This window comes from Sitophilus oryzae, unplaced genomic scaffold (assembly GCF_002938485.1).
Source record: "Sitophilus oryzae breed Bouriz unplaced genomic scaffold, Soryzae_2.0 scaffold_1803_pilon_pilon, whole genome shotgun sequence".
NCBI classification, from domain to species: Eukaryota; Metazoa; Arthropoda; class Insecta; order Coleoptera; family Curculionidae; genus Sitophilus; species Sitophilus oryzae.
This window is the reverse complement of record NW_022146506.1, coordinates 1,375,666-1,392,061: the sequence shown is the minus strand read 5'-3', so window position 1 is coordinate 1,392,061 and position 16,396 is coordinate 1,375,666. Positions and strand designations below refer to the sequence as shown.

Below are 16,396 nucleotides of genomic sequence, written 5' to 3'. Positions count from 1 at the left end.
GGCCTCATATTTCTAGCCGCTAGACTGTTAGACTATAGAATCTAGATTATCCCTTTAGTTTGGTTTGGTCCAATGATAGACAACATCCATGAGATGATGAGAAATACAATATAATTTTGAATTAAAATGTTAGATAACTGACACTGTTTCCCTGAATATGATAAAAGGGTTTAATATACTTAACTAACTAATGTTTCTTACAACTATTATTTCTTTAAATTACTGATGAAATAAAAGACATTTTTCTTACTTGTGTTGTTTATTTCCATATAGGTTACTTACGAAGTAAATTATTAACTGACCATTAATTGAAAAAAGTATGAAATTACTTCAAATATTTACATGTATGTTACTGAGATCGCTGGAAAATTCATTGGAATATAATTACAAAATCTTAAGAATGACTGAACCAAAAAAAAGTGTTCTTCAAAGTGGCAACATCTGTGTGTTACTTTTAGATATATCATTTACTTCTACCATAAAAATACCAAAATGCTGTTCTAACGGATCCAAAAGTATTTAAATTCAAAATCTCTTCATTACTTCAGTGTTCATTAAATTTCTATGTTGATATATTATTTAATAACGCACAGATATCGTTAATTTAATCGGATTATTATGAAAGAAATTAAAGTTACTTATTAATCTAAACTGAGTAAATCAGTACCCAAATATATACATAAAGTCAGTACCATATACGAGATATTGGTACATTATGTTGTAGTCGAATTTGCCAGTAATTAGTAACCATCTAGCAAAATTAAGGCAATCCCGGAATTTCAAAAAAATCTTTATTAAATACCACCTATTAGTTGTTAGCAAGAAACGTTTTTATTTTATATTCACTGCACCAGAAAAATATGATAATGTATTATCTGCATTTTGTACATAGTCCAATTTCAAGAAAAATTAAAAAGTTAATATCACAATTATTAGTTTCCTTGCTAACACGCATTACTCCATCAATACAATTTTTAAAACCTAAACTGTGACCTAAATAAAAATTGGAGCCTAAAGTAAATTTTACTAAATACATAGACAAAATATATACAATTAAAATTAAAAGAATGATTAAAAAATTGGCTACTTAAAATATAATTGTTACAGTTGTTCACAGTCTCTATTTATCTCATTGCACACTTATAAACCACACTTAATACACTAAACTACATGTGAAGTTGGCAATCTTCATTTTTTTAATTTTTTTACTATACGGGTTCTGAAATAGAGCTGCACATTATACATGTTTTAGTAGCTATTATTCACAGTCTTAATCCTTAAAATAAAATTCCTTAAACACTAACTACCAAGATCAGCAATGCTTGGTGCATTTTATCAAGCAGTTCTTCACAATTTTAAACATAAAGTCCGAAATTGATCTGTGAGTCAAAAGAATTAAGATTTATTATTATTTTTAAGTTTAAAACGTGTACGATATCTAGCTGCAATATTCTCCATTCAACCGCCACTATGAACTTCATGAGTCCCTTTTTCGATAATCGTCTTTCATTTTTTAGGTAACATTACATACCGAGTAAGGAAGTGTTGCATTATTATCAAGAGACTTACTAAATCTCAAGACTCAAGACAGTAATGAAAACTTTCTTCCTTTTGTATACTATTTTATTTACAATCACACCATTAATTAACAAGTATTTTTTAACAATATTTTATATTCAACATTGAAACATTATTAAAAATAACAATTTATCATTTTTTGGTTTGATGCATTAAATTAATTCTCAATTTTTATTTTCTCCTTTGTTTCTTTAAATTTGTGTAACAATAAAATGTGATGATAATAAAGACAATTTTTACATTGTTACTCTACACAACATAAAAAGCTTAAGAAAAAAGCAGAAAGAAAAAAATGAAAGAAGACGAATGAGAGAGAAATATAAGATTAACATTTTTTAAGAGATATAACAAAACAAACAAAATTGTTAATGGCGTGATTTATATATAAAATTAGAAAATATTTTGAACTTGAAATAAAACAATTTTCAGATATATTTCATAAGAAACAGACTAGGTTGTGAGTCGAAATATTGCAGCTGTATCTGATATAAATTATAATAACAAAAGATATAAATGATTTCGTAAAACAAAGATTAGCTGAAAGTTGAAGAACTGCCTCAACAGGAATAACCTGCCAGTCTTATGGAACTAAAATATACTTCGTTTCTATCTAGACTACTCAAGGCAGTGATATCTGTACACACATTATCTACAATTCGTTACACCACTAACTAACCAATTACACTTTCAAATTATACAATTAAATGTACACTGATTTAGGCGCTTTTCCTATGTTTAGTAGTAATTTTTTGATTTTTTTTTTCAATCTGTTTTAAGATCGCTTTTGTAAGTAACATTTAGCAACTTTGAAAAGCAAAGGCACAATTTTCAAACAGAAACGTACAACAGTCCCCACCTAAAAGGAAGAAATGTGTGATCTGCGGCATCGTCTAAATGGCCGACTAAACATAAAATTGAGTCCGTTGCTTTTCCACAATTTTTTACAATTAAAAATGCTTAATTCCTAAGGTGGCGAACAGGTATTTTTTTTTGTTTACGAACTACACCAGCTAAATACATAATTAAAATGAGCAAGTAAAGTATACATATAACACACACTAAAAAAAGTTGCTGCGCGATTGTCTCTTTCTTCCTTACATTTGCATAGCATCCCTGACAAGTATTTGGTGTTTTCTTAGTTGCGCGTCTTACATTCTAATATAACCTAGATTATATAGAGACCTCAACTGATTATTTCATAAGTTTAATACCATATCCTAAAAGTTGTATGATCTTTTTGTTAATTTTTCGATACCTTTATATTTTACAAATATATTTTCAGCATTAAATAGGTTCTATTTATTTTGTTATGTTTCATTTTTGGTGGAAACATCGTCAGTATAACAAGGGGGTCCGAATTGTAACCCGTAAACATATTCTGCAGATAAAAATGAGTAGATAAAGAGTAATAGAAGGCATAGAAGTTTAATTTTTGCTTCGTTTTTCTTTTTTTTTCAAATAATTTCTGAACTAACGTAGATATTTGGATGAAAATTGATGTATGTGTTTTTTGATGTGTAAAATTCGAATTCGTTCATTCATGAATTCGAAGTCATTCGATGTAAATTTCTCTTACTTGTAGGGGGCACCACCTACATATTTCATAACTGTTTTGAAGAGTAATAACTTTTCGGTACGTACTTGAATTATTACACTACTGAAGAAAAAATAAACATTTTCTCTCTATTTTATGTTAAAACGGTCTTTAAATTAATTAAAAAAATTAAATATATTTACTAGATAGTAACTAAATTTGAACACGTAAATATAATTTTCAAAATTTATGATAAAACAGTTTCTGTTGAACCTTGGTCATAAAAACATTTCCAAATTTATTACTTTATCTAGTCAACATGTTCAATTTTTGTCAATGATGACATGTATTGATTATTTAGATTCCAAACATCTTGCTCATCGCGATTTTTACCAAGAGACCATTTTTAAAAACGACGAAAATGTATATTTTTCTCTCAATAGTGTAATACGGACAAAAAGTACTCTTCAAATCGGTTAAAAATATATAGGTAGTACAAGTAGGAGTGATATTAAAATCAAAATCGAATTTCTCATGTCAAAAAACGCCCAGATACCAATTTTCATCTAAATGTCGACGTTCTACACCCTGTATATTCGAAAGAAAGCATTTAAGAACATGCATGTATACACACTTGTTTTACTTATTTTTATCTGCAGCATATGTTGACACAGTTTTCCGATTACAATTCGGACCACCCTGTATATCTCGAATCAAAACAATGCACGCGCACAAAGGTAACGAAAGATTCATTTTATATTTTTGTTTTAGGTTGCTTTATACCATCCTCGGACTAAAACTGTACGAAAAGAACAAATTTAGATATTATATCTAAAATCTTCTTGGAATTCTTACTATGAATTTCCTTTATGAAAATCACTTTACAATGTTTAAGTTGAACAAAAATACAAGAAATTTAGAGGGAAATGTTTGACGGTGACTGGCGTTATCTGTGAACAGATTTCGCCCAGGGTCAGTCCCACTGATGAGGGGAAGGTGGCAATTCTGAAGGGTGCGCCACAGTAGAGCTGTAACAAAAAATAGTAGGTAAGTTAATTAAATGTCTATCGTGATTTCAGTTGGCAAGTGTATGTTATTATGAATGGCATTAAGTTTCCAAAACCATGACTAACAGCACATAGCGATAAAATTGATTTTTAAGCTCAAGATACTTTGTGAAAAGCAGTTCCTCATTATAAGAGCAGTGTCGTAGTAGTGTAGACAAATTTTACTAAATAACTCGATCTCATTTTACATTTTAGTACTTGAATTATACATTATAAACTCTTTTCTCCTTAAACATTTTATTAACTAGTATTTTCAATTCATTTAGAAGCAGTTAATTTAGACGAATTTAAAAGCAGATATCATCAGTGGCGCTATTAGTTGGCAGTTAGGTAATTGAGTTAAAGAGAATATAGAGTGTCGCAAGATAGAGAATCAGCCCCTCAGTGAATCAGATACATCTCCGTAGTGGTTATTAGTTGTCACTGTCAAAATTGAAATTGCTAATTAAAAATATTTCTAAATATCATCTCTTTCTAGTAATATTAATAAATTTAGTCATAATGCGCAGAAATTTTGGATGATAACAGTTGATTTAAACCAATCTGAACAGTTTATTCCCCGAATCTAGTTAGTTATTGACATAAAGAGAAATTTAATATAAAATACTGCTCAGTTCTCATTTCTATACCTTATCAGAAACTACTCATGAAGGACATATTTAATTATATCATTTAATTTTCTTCAGCACAAAAATCTACAAGAATATTTTTTGTCGTGGCAACTGGCAACTGTAATAGCATATTACGGAAGAACTTTTTGTTATTGTATACCACACTCGCCCTGTACAATAGAATAACTTTTACTGGAAATTACTAGGAAGAGTCGACAAATCTCTTTAAAATAACACATTCACTGGTCCAATGCATAATCGCTAGCATTTCCTAGTCAATGTTAACAATCACTGAATTTCCAACTTTCACTGTAATATACCGGGTGCGTCTCCAAAGTGGCTCACCCCCTATAACTTTTTTATTTTTTCAGATAAAAAACGAGATTTGATATGTTAGTATATGACATAAATTAGGATTGATTGGTGTATTCAATTGTTTTTCGTCACTTCCTGTTTTACCGGAAATGACTACAACTTTTGATTATTAAATGGCACCCTCGGTATTTTTTTACTTTATTCGATAAAACATGACATTCTGAATCGAATGACATCATATGTCAACTTTTGACATTCTCGGTTAATAAAAAATTGTATTTTAAAATTCAATCTAGAGTGTCAAGGCTATATTAAAAACACTAATTTTTCATCAAGAAGGCTTGGAAAAATAGATTTGATCGTCTAATGTTTTTAGTGTCTTGTCCTGGCTAGTTAGAAAATGCTCAGATCGTATTTTAAATCATGTCTCAATTTTTTCAAATGGAACGAGGGTGGCTCATTAGCATATTTGGAAAAAGCATTTTTTTACGAATAATTTGATACCACACACTTGGTATTTCGGGTCAAATTTTCGTTACAAACCGCAAGTTATAATTTCAAATAAACCATATGCGAAAATGTCAAAAGTTGACATACAATATGTCATTCTATTCAGAGTGACATTTTCTATCGAATAAAGTAAAAAAATACCGGGAGTGTCATTTAAAAATCAAAAGTTGTAGTCATTTCCGGTGAAACCGTAAGTGACCGAAAACAATTGAATACGTCAATCAATCTCAATTTATGTCATACTAGTTGAAGCCTGGCGCATCCGTCACGACATCAGGAAAAAAAATACTTTTTATTTTTTTTAATTAAATGAAAAACAAAAAATCCGGCGACGACAGTTTTTAGAAGAGCCAGTTAGCTATCTTTTAGTAAAAAAAGCTAAATAACTTTCTAGAGCAAGTCGTTACTGCAGTAGAGACGACACAGATAAACATTAGCATTTTATATATTATGTAGATACTAACATACTAAATCTCGTTTTTTTAACTAAAAAAATAAAAAAGTTATAGGGGTGAGCCACTTTTGAGACGCACCCAGTATATTGTATGTTTTAGCAATATAATAAATCACATGCCATTAGGATCGCCAACAGCATAATACTATGTAAAATATGTTCTCCATCGAGTAAGAATAAAGGTAAGTTAAATTATATAAACTGAATTGTGTGATGGGTTGAATACCATCATAAAAATCTAGTAGAGTACACTAATCTTAGAGACAAATAAATGTTCTTTAAAAAGAAAATTTTGAGACACAATCTTGAAAGTCAAAAAAGTTTAAAGAACATTTAAAATCATACTTTGTATAAATTAGTTTATATAATTGAATTTTAAATCTTGTTATAGAAGTAAAGGTATATAATTTTTGTTTTTAAATACATTTCTTAGTAAGAAAGCGATTTTAAAAAGAAAATAATTTGTGCTGTTATCAATATTGTTGTGAAGTAATGACACCTTTTATTAAGATTAGTCGCCATCGGTAGAAAATATCTAACTTTTTCATTTCACATTTTTCCAATCATTTAGTAAAAAATAGTTTTTTTATTTCAGTAATATTTTTATCATGTTACATACTGTATTTTCTCAAATATAAATATGTCTTAAGTACATATTTCTAAAACTGGGTCGCACTGTTCAAATTTGTCATATATTGTCTATTTATTCTTGTCAAATATTAATCTTACGAAATATTACAATTTCAACAAGTATAGAAAACTTTTCAAAATAATTATGCTAAATAACTTTATGGTGAATATCATTTGAGAAAAATTAATTTAATATAGATATCTATCTTGGTAAAATCATAGGGATGTCTTAAGGTTGTGACACCGGCTGCGCCGTTCCGCGCCGCGCAAAACATTTTTAAAGTGTGCTTTTGAAGTGTATTATTTTAGCGCGAACAAAAGTATACATATGTTAAAAAAATTATTTGCGCGGCGCGGAGCGGCGCTGTCGGTTTGAACGACCAAACCAAACCTTTACAATTAAAATAAGACAGAAGTGTCTTTATGAGCATAAATTGATAATTAAAAAAATGATTGTAAAAAAGAAGTAGATGATAAAAGTTAATATTAGAAAAATCACAAATCAAAATTATTCCTAATAAAAAGTGTCATTACAAGAGAAACAAAAACAAAGAAAATGATAAAAATTCAAAATAAAAGAAAATAAAATTTCAACTGACCTAAGGGAAAATCACGCAGCACAGAGAAAGATGACGGGTGATAACAGAATTTCTAGGGTCTTCTTAAAGGGTGCACAGGCAACTTTCTCTTTCCTGTATAACAACCATCATCTTACTTCTTACTACCCGTTTAATAACATCCAAAGCCAATAGAATTACATCAACAATAACAAAGCATTTTGATATTCATATTAAAAAAAATGAGAGAAACCTTTGATTAAGTCAATTTAATCAAAGTTGCCAGAAAAATATATTTTTTTAAGTTTGCATCATCTCTGTACACATATTCAAACGAAACGTTTTGAAAACCCATTAAGAGAACATCTAAAACATTTTATTATTAAATATATTTTGTTCATGTATTTCTATCGATTTGGAAGTTATCAAACGCGGTGTCTACGTTAAAATAATTCACAAAAAAAATTGTGAACATTATTCATTATAAATTATTTGTGAAGGTATATTTCCATAGCTTTCTAGATCTTAGTAGTATCATAGCTGATTTTTTTACTAAATTTTTATTGAAAATCGTTATTACCGTTTGATATGATCCATTAATGTGTGAAGTGTTTGTAAGTTTATTGTCAGCTAACTAAAAAATCTGCTATTGCCACATCATACATTTTTTGAAAATATTTCATCTACAACGAAATGCTTTCAAAAATTCACGGTGGCGTAATTCATTTTTAGATATTTTTCGGGGCAGCGCACAGTGTGAAATTTACGGGTTGTAGCTGGAAAAAAATATTTCAGCGACTCTTTTAATGAAATATTAGTCTTTTTCGTTTTTATATAAGAAATTTTATCAAGGCAAGGGGAAGATATGCAGCCTAATGGGCAAATTCGTGACAATGTTGATTTGATTTCCCCTTACGTTTCAAGTCCTGTATGGTGGAGCCTCTACTCGTTCTGCGGTCAACGCATAAAACACTCATTTTCTCTAATTCACCTAGCGAAGACATACAGAAGACCGTGTGGAACTGAAAGCGACAGTGTTGCCATATTAAAATGTGTAATATCTTTAATACGTTTGACGAAAATAGCTTTGGATAAAAAATCCGCGCTTATGTATTGAAAATTTATTCGTGTAAAATATAGAATAAATAACAAAAATAAAAATAGAAATTCCTTATTATTAATATACGGTACCCAAAATCCGTTAATCTACGGATTAATCCATAGTTCATGCAACACTGTCTCCGGCAACTCTGTCGACTGAAAGCAAAACTTTATATTCTTTATCCGCTGCGCTGTAAACGACGGTCAGCGCGCAGCGACGCAGAGCTAAACTAAGGATCTAAGGACTTTTTATAAGGATGCGCATCCTCTTATTTCTTCAATCAACGACAGTAGCTACAATATATTTTAGATGGTATTGGAACAAAAGTCGTAAAACTTAAAAAAAACAATTCATGATTTCTACGACGATTTGTCAATCTGTATATTCTTTCACACTGATCATTAAGACTTACATAAAGAAATTAATACAAGTGCCGTTTGATCGAAAAAATAAAATGAATCAAGCTGGCTTTAAAATGACAGTCAATGATATTCATAATATATTTTTACATATGAAATGATTTTCATTTCTAAAGCAACTCTGACGCTTTTTTTCGACCGTAAGGTACATCAACACAAGTATTAAGAAATAATAGTGTCACACTATAATGAATAATGTTTACAACATATTTATTAATATAAACTTGACTTCCATGCATAACAAAGTTTAAAATACATTTAAAATAGATCTCTTGTACGCAAAATTAGGTCAAAACCAAGACAAAAACCAATTTAGAAAACACAGGAGATCCATCATAAATCAATTTCGAAAAAAGCAAAAATCTACTGCTACACTACTTAAAAACCCAATCTACTAATAAAACAGTGTTTGTTTACGCACGCGCCAGCATGGAAATCATTGATATTTGGATATGTACGTTAGGTGTGTTCTGAGTAATTATGAAAAAAAAACAAATAAAAAAGAAAAAAGCTAATACCCTATTACCCACCGGTGTACGTCTATTTTACATTTTTCTATGACCAGCTATATTTTGAAATAAATATTCAAAAGCGTCATATGAAATAACAGCCAAATTGAGCTATTAGCTAAATCAATCACAGGATATTAATGTCCACAAACTTTATTTACAAACCATATTAAAAGAAAAATATAAATAATCATGATTTTTTTCGGTTTAATACATTTTATTACTTTAGGTTTTCTATTCCAAACTAATTAGATTTCTTTTGTATTTTAGTTTTTGTTGCCGTTAGTAAAATATGATTTTTTATCTCTCATACTTTACTATTCCAATAAAACTCACCAACTCAAAGATTTTTGGACACTTAACATATTTAATCTAAGCAATATACAAATACTAACACAATCTTTTGATCATGAAATCTGATTTCTTTATGTCTAATTAACTCTATAAAGATACCAATAAATGCCGTTTTTCACCTAAAAAACAAATGCTATACAAATGTATGTAAAATATATCCTTCCCCATGAAAGTACCAAAAAGCAGATGTAAAAAGGGAGAGGAAAATACGTTTGATCGAAAAAAAATGACGTAAAGTTGGCTTGGAAACGACAATTCAACGACGTTCCAGAATATATCAACTGACATCGATCATAATTTCCAAACCAACTCTGACGCCATTTTTTTTCGAACTATAACATATAATCAGACGAAGATAATGCTAACAAAGACATTTAGTACAAAATTTACTCGGCTGGAGCTTCTGAGATATATATATTATGTATGGGTATTTGAAACGTCACAAAGCCATACAGTAATACAAATTTGAATTAGTTAGTGTACATAAGCGTATTTTAATATTCTAAGCTTAATTAGGTATGCCATGCCGGTAAATAATTAGAGATATAATGGCGCTCTTGGCAACGTCGATCGATAGATATAAGGCCGGGTTCAGATACTAACACGGCAATACATATGCCAAATTAAGCGTAGTACAGTCGAATATACACATCCATTCGATCAACAATTGATACAGAGACAATTCATTAACATATTAGATTAATTTACAGTTTTTTTAAATATAATATAAATTTTAAATGTGTGTGTGTGTATCTCTGTATAAAGTAAAAAAATAAAAAAAGTAAAGCAAGAACAAGCAATTATTTTTATGACAAATAATGAAAACATTTTGAATTCCTTGAGAAAATAGTCAAATCAAGAATAATGTAATTTTAAATAAAATGTAATATTGTTGAAAAAGGATTTTAAGCTCAACGTAAATATGCAAAGAATACGAGCATTTAAAAGTCTTCAATTGGGCTCACTTCCAGTTAAACTGAATAGCTTGTTATAGAGAATATAAGCTTCAATTTTACTAGGAGTCATGGTGACACGTGACATGTAATATATCAGCAGTTCACGATTGGAAAATAACGAACTTTGGATTAAAATACGAATTAGTTTAGAACCTAGAAAAAACGTTTGAATGAATATGTTGTATAGGTACATATCATATAGAAAAGCCGTTTCTAACATTTCTAAAAATGGCTTCTCCTTTATATTCCTTTGTCAAGTTTGCAAAAAAATGGTCATCCCACTTCTGATATAGTAGGCTTCCAAAACCAAGATTTACAGCTTCTTGTTAGAAGTATTTGTTATAGATTATGGGAAAACAGAAGCTTTTATATGCACCAGTAGAAATAAAAAAAAGTAATGATTTTAGTTAACGTCTCCTTTTTGCTGCCAGGGCTAATCTGGACGGAGTAGAAATAAATGTATATAAATCAACGAATTTGTCAATTTTATCGCTAACTTGCTAACTAAATTTTTAACCTCATGTGCAGAACGTCATTGTAGAAAATTACTACGTCTATAAAAATCAAAGTGCATATTTGAAATACATTGTCCAAAGGTCATTAGAAACAACAGGGAGTCTCGTATAGGTCTACATAACAGTAAGTAACGTACACCGGAAGGTAGGAGGCGGCTTCGGTCACCTATGCAATGGCGCTGCGCTGGAACTGGACTGGCGGCGGCCGTCTTACCTGGCGAAACTCTTGAACGCCGCAGATTGGGGATTGATACAAAGCGGTACCCTACTGGTATTCAGTTGCTCCGCAATGAACTTGTGCATTTCTTCTGCAAAGAAAAAAGTGTGTTTTAAGTAAGAGGAAATACGCTTCTTTAATAGATCATATAAACTTTGATGTCACCATATAATCACCACACATTCACCGCCAAGAAAAAAACAAATACAGTATTAGTAAATATCATTGTATATTATTTAACTAATCTAAACTTATCTACAAAGTAGTGTAGAAAAGTTTATGAAATGAATTTTTCTAGAAAGGTATATAATATACACCTTTGTGGCTGACTAATACTTAGAGAAAATACTGGCTTTTTTGCGACTGAAACAGAAATATAAAAGATATTATTATTTCTTGTAGAATACCACTGCGTTATAATCCAAACAGAAATCAGTCGTTTTTTAATTTGTTACTACCAACCAAAAGAACTTAACGCTTTTAAAACACAAAAAAAGATTTTATAAATAATTACATAAATCTATAAATTTTTTCTGTATAAATTGCACAGACAAAAAAATAAAGCTGCAAATCTAATCCACTTCGTAAATCAAATTACCTACAATGACTTTATTTTTCATTTTCGCAGGAGTAGTGGAATTTTACCTCTCCAAAAGCCAATTTACACGATGTTATATTAGCTGCAGCGATAAAGTTGTACTGATTTATAATTTTTATGGTCATGCGAAATAAATGCAACTTTTTATAACAAAATATTTTGTTACAAATGGCCAGTAAAACAAACGTTGGCAAAAGGGAATATTAAATAGTTACTAAGTTGTAAAAACTAATTGCACAATAGTTAGATAGATAGATATACATATATATTCAGTTCAATAATATTGCATAACAATATTCTTTAATTAATTAACCATCCTATACATACTATTTTCTGAGATTATGTAGAATCAGTTTAGATTTAGATTTGTATAACAATTGTAACTATTATATTATTATTATTATTATAACATTTGTGGCATTTGAAATTCGAACAGTACAGATAAAAAGACTGTAGTACAGCAGCTATATTAAGGTTTCAAAAAAAGTGTATTCCACCGTTTATTTGTACGTATCGTTGAAATAGGTATTTTATAAATTTAACTAACCTTTAACCTGTTGCACCGCTGTTAGTTTCCGTTCCCAGTGGTCGTCGAAAGGCTGCGGAGCGGTGTTTTCAAACTCGGAAGTGTATTGCCGCATTCCGGTAGCCGTCGTGTAGCAGCATTTGCACATGCACGAGTGGTACCTCAACCTACCTTCGTCTAGGTACGGATGTGCTAGTGCGTCTACTACCGTAATTCGCTTGTCCTGAAAATTATATTTAAATGTTATTCGCGAACATCTTAAAACGCCTTCTCTATTGGAGCATTATAAAATATGCATATACAGGGTGTCCCAGAAATAAGTGCAAGTATTTTAAGGGGTGCTAGATTTCGATAAAAGAAACATATTTTCTCTTTATCGTTTTTCAAATAAATCCAAAACAACCGAGTTATTTCACTTTTAAAATTTCCAATTTTTTGCTAAAATTTTGAGAATCACTGGATCTTTTCTGGATTTTCTTTTTTGTAAACTTAATCTAATACCTATGTTGCCATATTATCAAGAAATTATGTTTTTTGACTAAAAACTAAAAAAAAATCTAAAAAATTTCGAATTTTCAAAATTTTTTCGCGAAAAAACCTCATAGGCGTGTTTCTGGAGTTCAACTATTATACTACCAGTTAAAATATTTGCACTTATTTCTGGTACGCCCTGTATAAACAGGTTTTTGCAAGAAAACATTATGTATAGTTCATATCAATTAACTTTTAGTTACGTAATCGAGAGCACGATTTTTAAATTCATTGTTGCCAACCATGGAAATATTCGGCGCCGGGCTGACTAACTAAAATTTAAATTTCGCGCTGGGGATTCAGGTGGTAGCTCTGCTGTAAAAAATGTCAAGTTACCGCATTTATTTATTTATTCCCTGACATTGTCATTCGTTTTGACACTTTAGTTTTGTATTACGAGTTTTTGGTTTAAATAAATAGTGCTGATACTTTAAAGCTTCATTCAGAACCTCGAAATCAGTGGAATAAATTAGTAGTTTCAATTAGCCGTAAAAGTTTGATAACCTAATTTTAATGTAAGCATTCAGAACGTTATAATTAGTGGTAGTAATTTTCAATTATTGGAAAAAGTTAACAAACTTTTGACTTTTCCACTAATTATACTTCAAAATTTGCGAGGAATGTCATTATGACCTTTGATTATCACCCGTCAAGAAAAATTTTGGTTAGAAATCAAAAGTTTATTGTTTTATAAGCTAAACATTATGCTTTCTCTATGGATACAACGGACTACCGCAAGCTGTTGCTAGGATATTTCATAATTTCATCTTTAATTGTGTTTTTTAGACATGGTGAATGATCGTAAACTAAAAAGTATAAAGTGTAATTGAAACCACTAATTTATTCTACTAATTGGGAGGTTCTGAATGAAGCTTAAGCTTTAAAATGTTGACTAGCAGGCCTTGTAGTCTAACATTGTCCTTTTTAGAACCTCTTTTAGTGCGAAGTGTACAAGATAGCTTAATAGCCGTAAAAAACTCAACTTTATTAGAATATTTTGAACGGGAAAGCGGTAGTAATGGCCCTTTATCTCCCTTAGGTGCTGTTAAGAAGGTGAGTTTTGTTGATGTAAATAATAACTGTTTATATATTTATAAATAATTTATTTTTGTTTCGTAAAATATTTTGATGAAAAGAAAACATGTAAAAGTGGGCAACGCTGTACCGGTCAAGCTTAATCACGTGACTAAAAGTTTAATTGGTATGAACTGTAGTTATATGTATAACAGTTAACTTTTAAGATTTTTTATCTCAAAAAAACACAAATAATTGCTATGATACATTACAAATTTAGTAATAAAACTAAAAATAGTTTTATTTTTGAAAACAAATTATATGACAATATGTAATTGGAGTTTTTTAGAACAAAGTTTCTTTTTGAAAAGGAGTCAAAGACAGATAGAGATTTGGGTGGTGACTATTAAATATTTCTGATACTTGTGAGCTATATTTATTTTTATAGACAAATTATAATTAAAAATGAGTAATCCAGGAAAAAGTTATATAATTTCATTTTATAAGTAGCAACTCAAAATCCGGATATGTAAGTCAGCTAACGTTTTTCATTTTTTGTAAAAATTGGTAAATACTAATAATTTTCAATAGTTGATCCACAGTATATCTGGATAGGAAAAAAAAAGATAAATTACCGGGTCGAAAACCAACATCTGGCACAGCAGATGTACAACTTCATGCGTAGCTTGCGAGGAGAGAGTGTACAGCGCCGACAAGCAGGGGGGCTTGGGCGCTCTCCTGAGCATATGCGTCTTGGCTCCTTCGCAGGCGTACTTCATATCCTCCAATGAAGGGGTTCCTAAAAGTTCCGTGATAAGCTCCAATTGCTGTACTGGATTTTGGGCCTAAAAATCAAATTTGAAAAGATATTAATTCGACTGTATTTTAACTCTGGAAAAATACTATACAATTGAAAAAAAACGGCGTCAAAAGGCTGGGGAATAATAATAGATGATAATTTTGGCGAAGTCAAGCCCTAGACGTCATTTACTAGTGGCGCTTACAGCCGGTGGGCCGTATGAAGGTTGTAATTTAATTTTATATGAAATAAAAATGATTTTTAAATGGTGTAGTAATTCGAGAAAAATAATTTTTTGGAAATAGATTTGTGTCTGGAAATGTTCTATCCTTTTTTTAATCTTTCTACAGGGTGATCCGAACTGTATTCCGTAAACTTCGGCAGAGAAAAATAAGTAAAAAAGTTCTTGCAAACATATGTGCTAAAATGCTTAGTTTCGGAGATACACGGTGTTCAAATTTCATTTTTATTTCGATTTTTTCTAAATATATTGTGAAGTAACGTCAATATTTGGATGAAAATTGGTGGTTCGAGTTTTTTTGACATGAGAAATTTGATTTGATATCAATATGACTCTACTTAGAGGGCACCATACATATTTTTTAACTGGTTTGAAGAGTGCTACGGAAAATCACACAGATTTTTGGAAAAATTTTGATACCTGCACACGCACACAATCGTCAATTAAAAAAAAACTACTATTTTAGTATTTTAAATATTTTAATAAACGCAAAAATAGCACAGTATTTATAAGGTGAAGTTATAAAAATTTGGAAGAACTAATAATGCACTGACGTACACAAAAATCAAACGAATACTAAATTTCATTTTTCAAAAGCATTCGATAGTCGTGGCTCAACGATAACCATTTAGTTGCACGGCGAGGTTGTCACATATGCTATAGTATACAAATGAATGAATGATTTTATTCGAATAAAACCATTCGATAGTTGAAATCATTCATTCAGTAACCATTCGATAGTCTAATTCATTCGATAGTTCCCATCGCTACTCCTTATCACTGTGTGCATCGAGACAACCATTCCTGCCATAAACTTTGGTACAACTGATATCGAAGATCGAGAACTAACCTCTGTAAAACCGTCTCATATACTGGCATCTGTCAAAGATCTGAGGCTATATAATGGGTTATAACTCAAGAAAGGGGGATACAATATACAAGCACACTAAGCTTATGACCAATGTTTTGGTGTAATGCAATGCAATTTAGGTTGCTCTATGATACACCAGTGCAGTATAATAAACAGACCTATTAATTGATTAGTAAACAAAAAACTGAATTATCGTAATTTAAAAGCTAAGAATATAACTAAATAGATGCCTAGTTTTCGTAAAAAACACAAACATTCTGCTAGCCGAACGTACACGCACTTATTATAAAGCGTTGGTAATATTCGGAATCTTAGAGTAAATTGTTGTGATTTACAGCGGATCTGGCCCAGTTTATTCATTAATGCTTTGATCTTCAAAGAAGCCGCCGTTAATTTACTCTTAGTTTAATTAATCTTAATTAAGCTTTAAATTTCATAGTTATCTCCTAGCGAAAATAATAATATTATTTGACTAAAATTCCATTTCG

The 16,396-nt window shown here is 30.2% G+C and overlaps 1 protein-coding gene across 1 annotated transcript in view; it reads right to left on the bottom strand.

The window, feature by feature from the left end:
- Positions 1–250: 250 nt before the first annotated feature.
- The window catches only part of LOC115883079 (serine/threonine-protein kinase NLK-like), a 28,889-nt gene continuing 12,743 nt past the window's right edge, over positions 251–16,396 (bottom strand). The window contains exons 2-5 of the mRNA XM_030901365.1: positions 14,633–14,842; positions 12,474–12,675; positions 11,326–11,419; positions 251–4,140 (exon numbers count right to left, since the gene is read on the bottom strand). Of these exons, the coding sequence (XP_030757225.1) occupies positions 4,086–4,140; positions 11,326–11,419; positions 12,474–12,675; positions 14,633–14,842 (561 nt within the window). The 3' untranslated portion in view covers positions 251–4,085. The remainder of the gene's footprint in view (positions 4,141–11,325; positions 11,420–12,473; positions 12,676–14,632; positions 14,843–16,396) is intronic.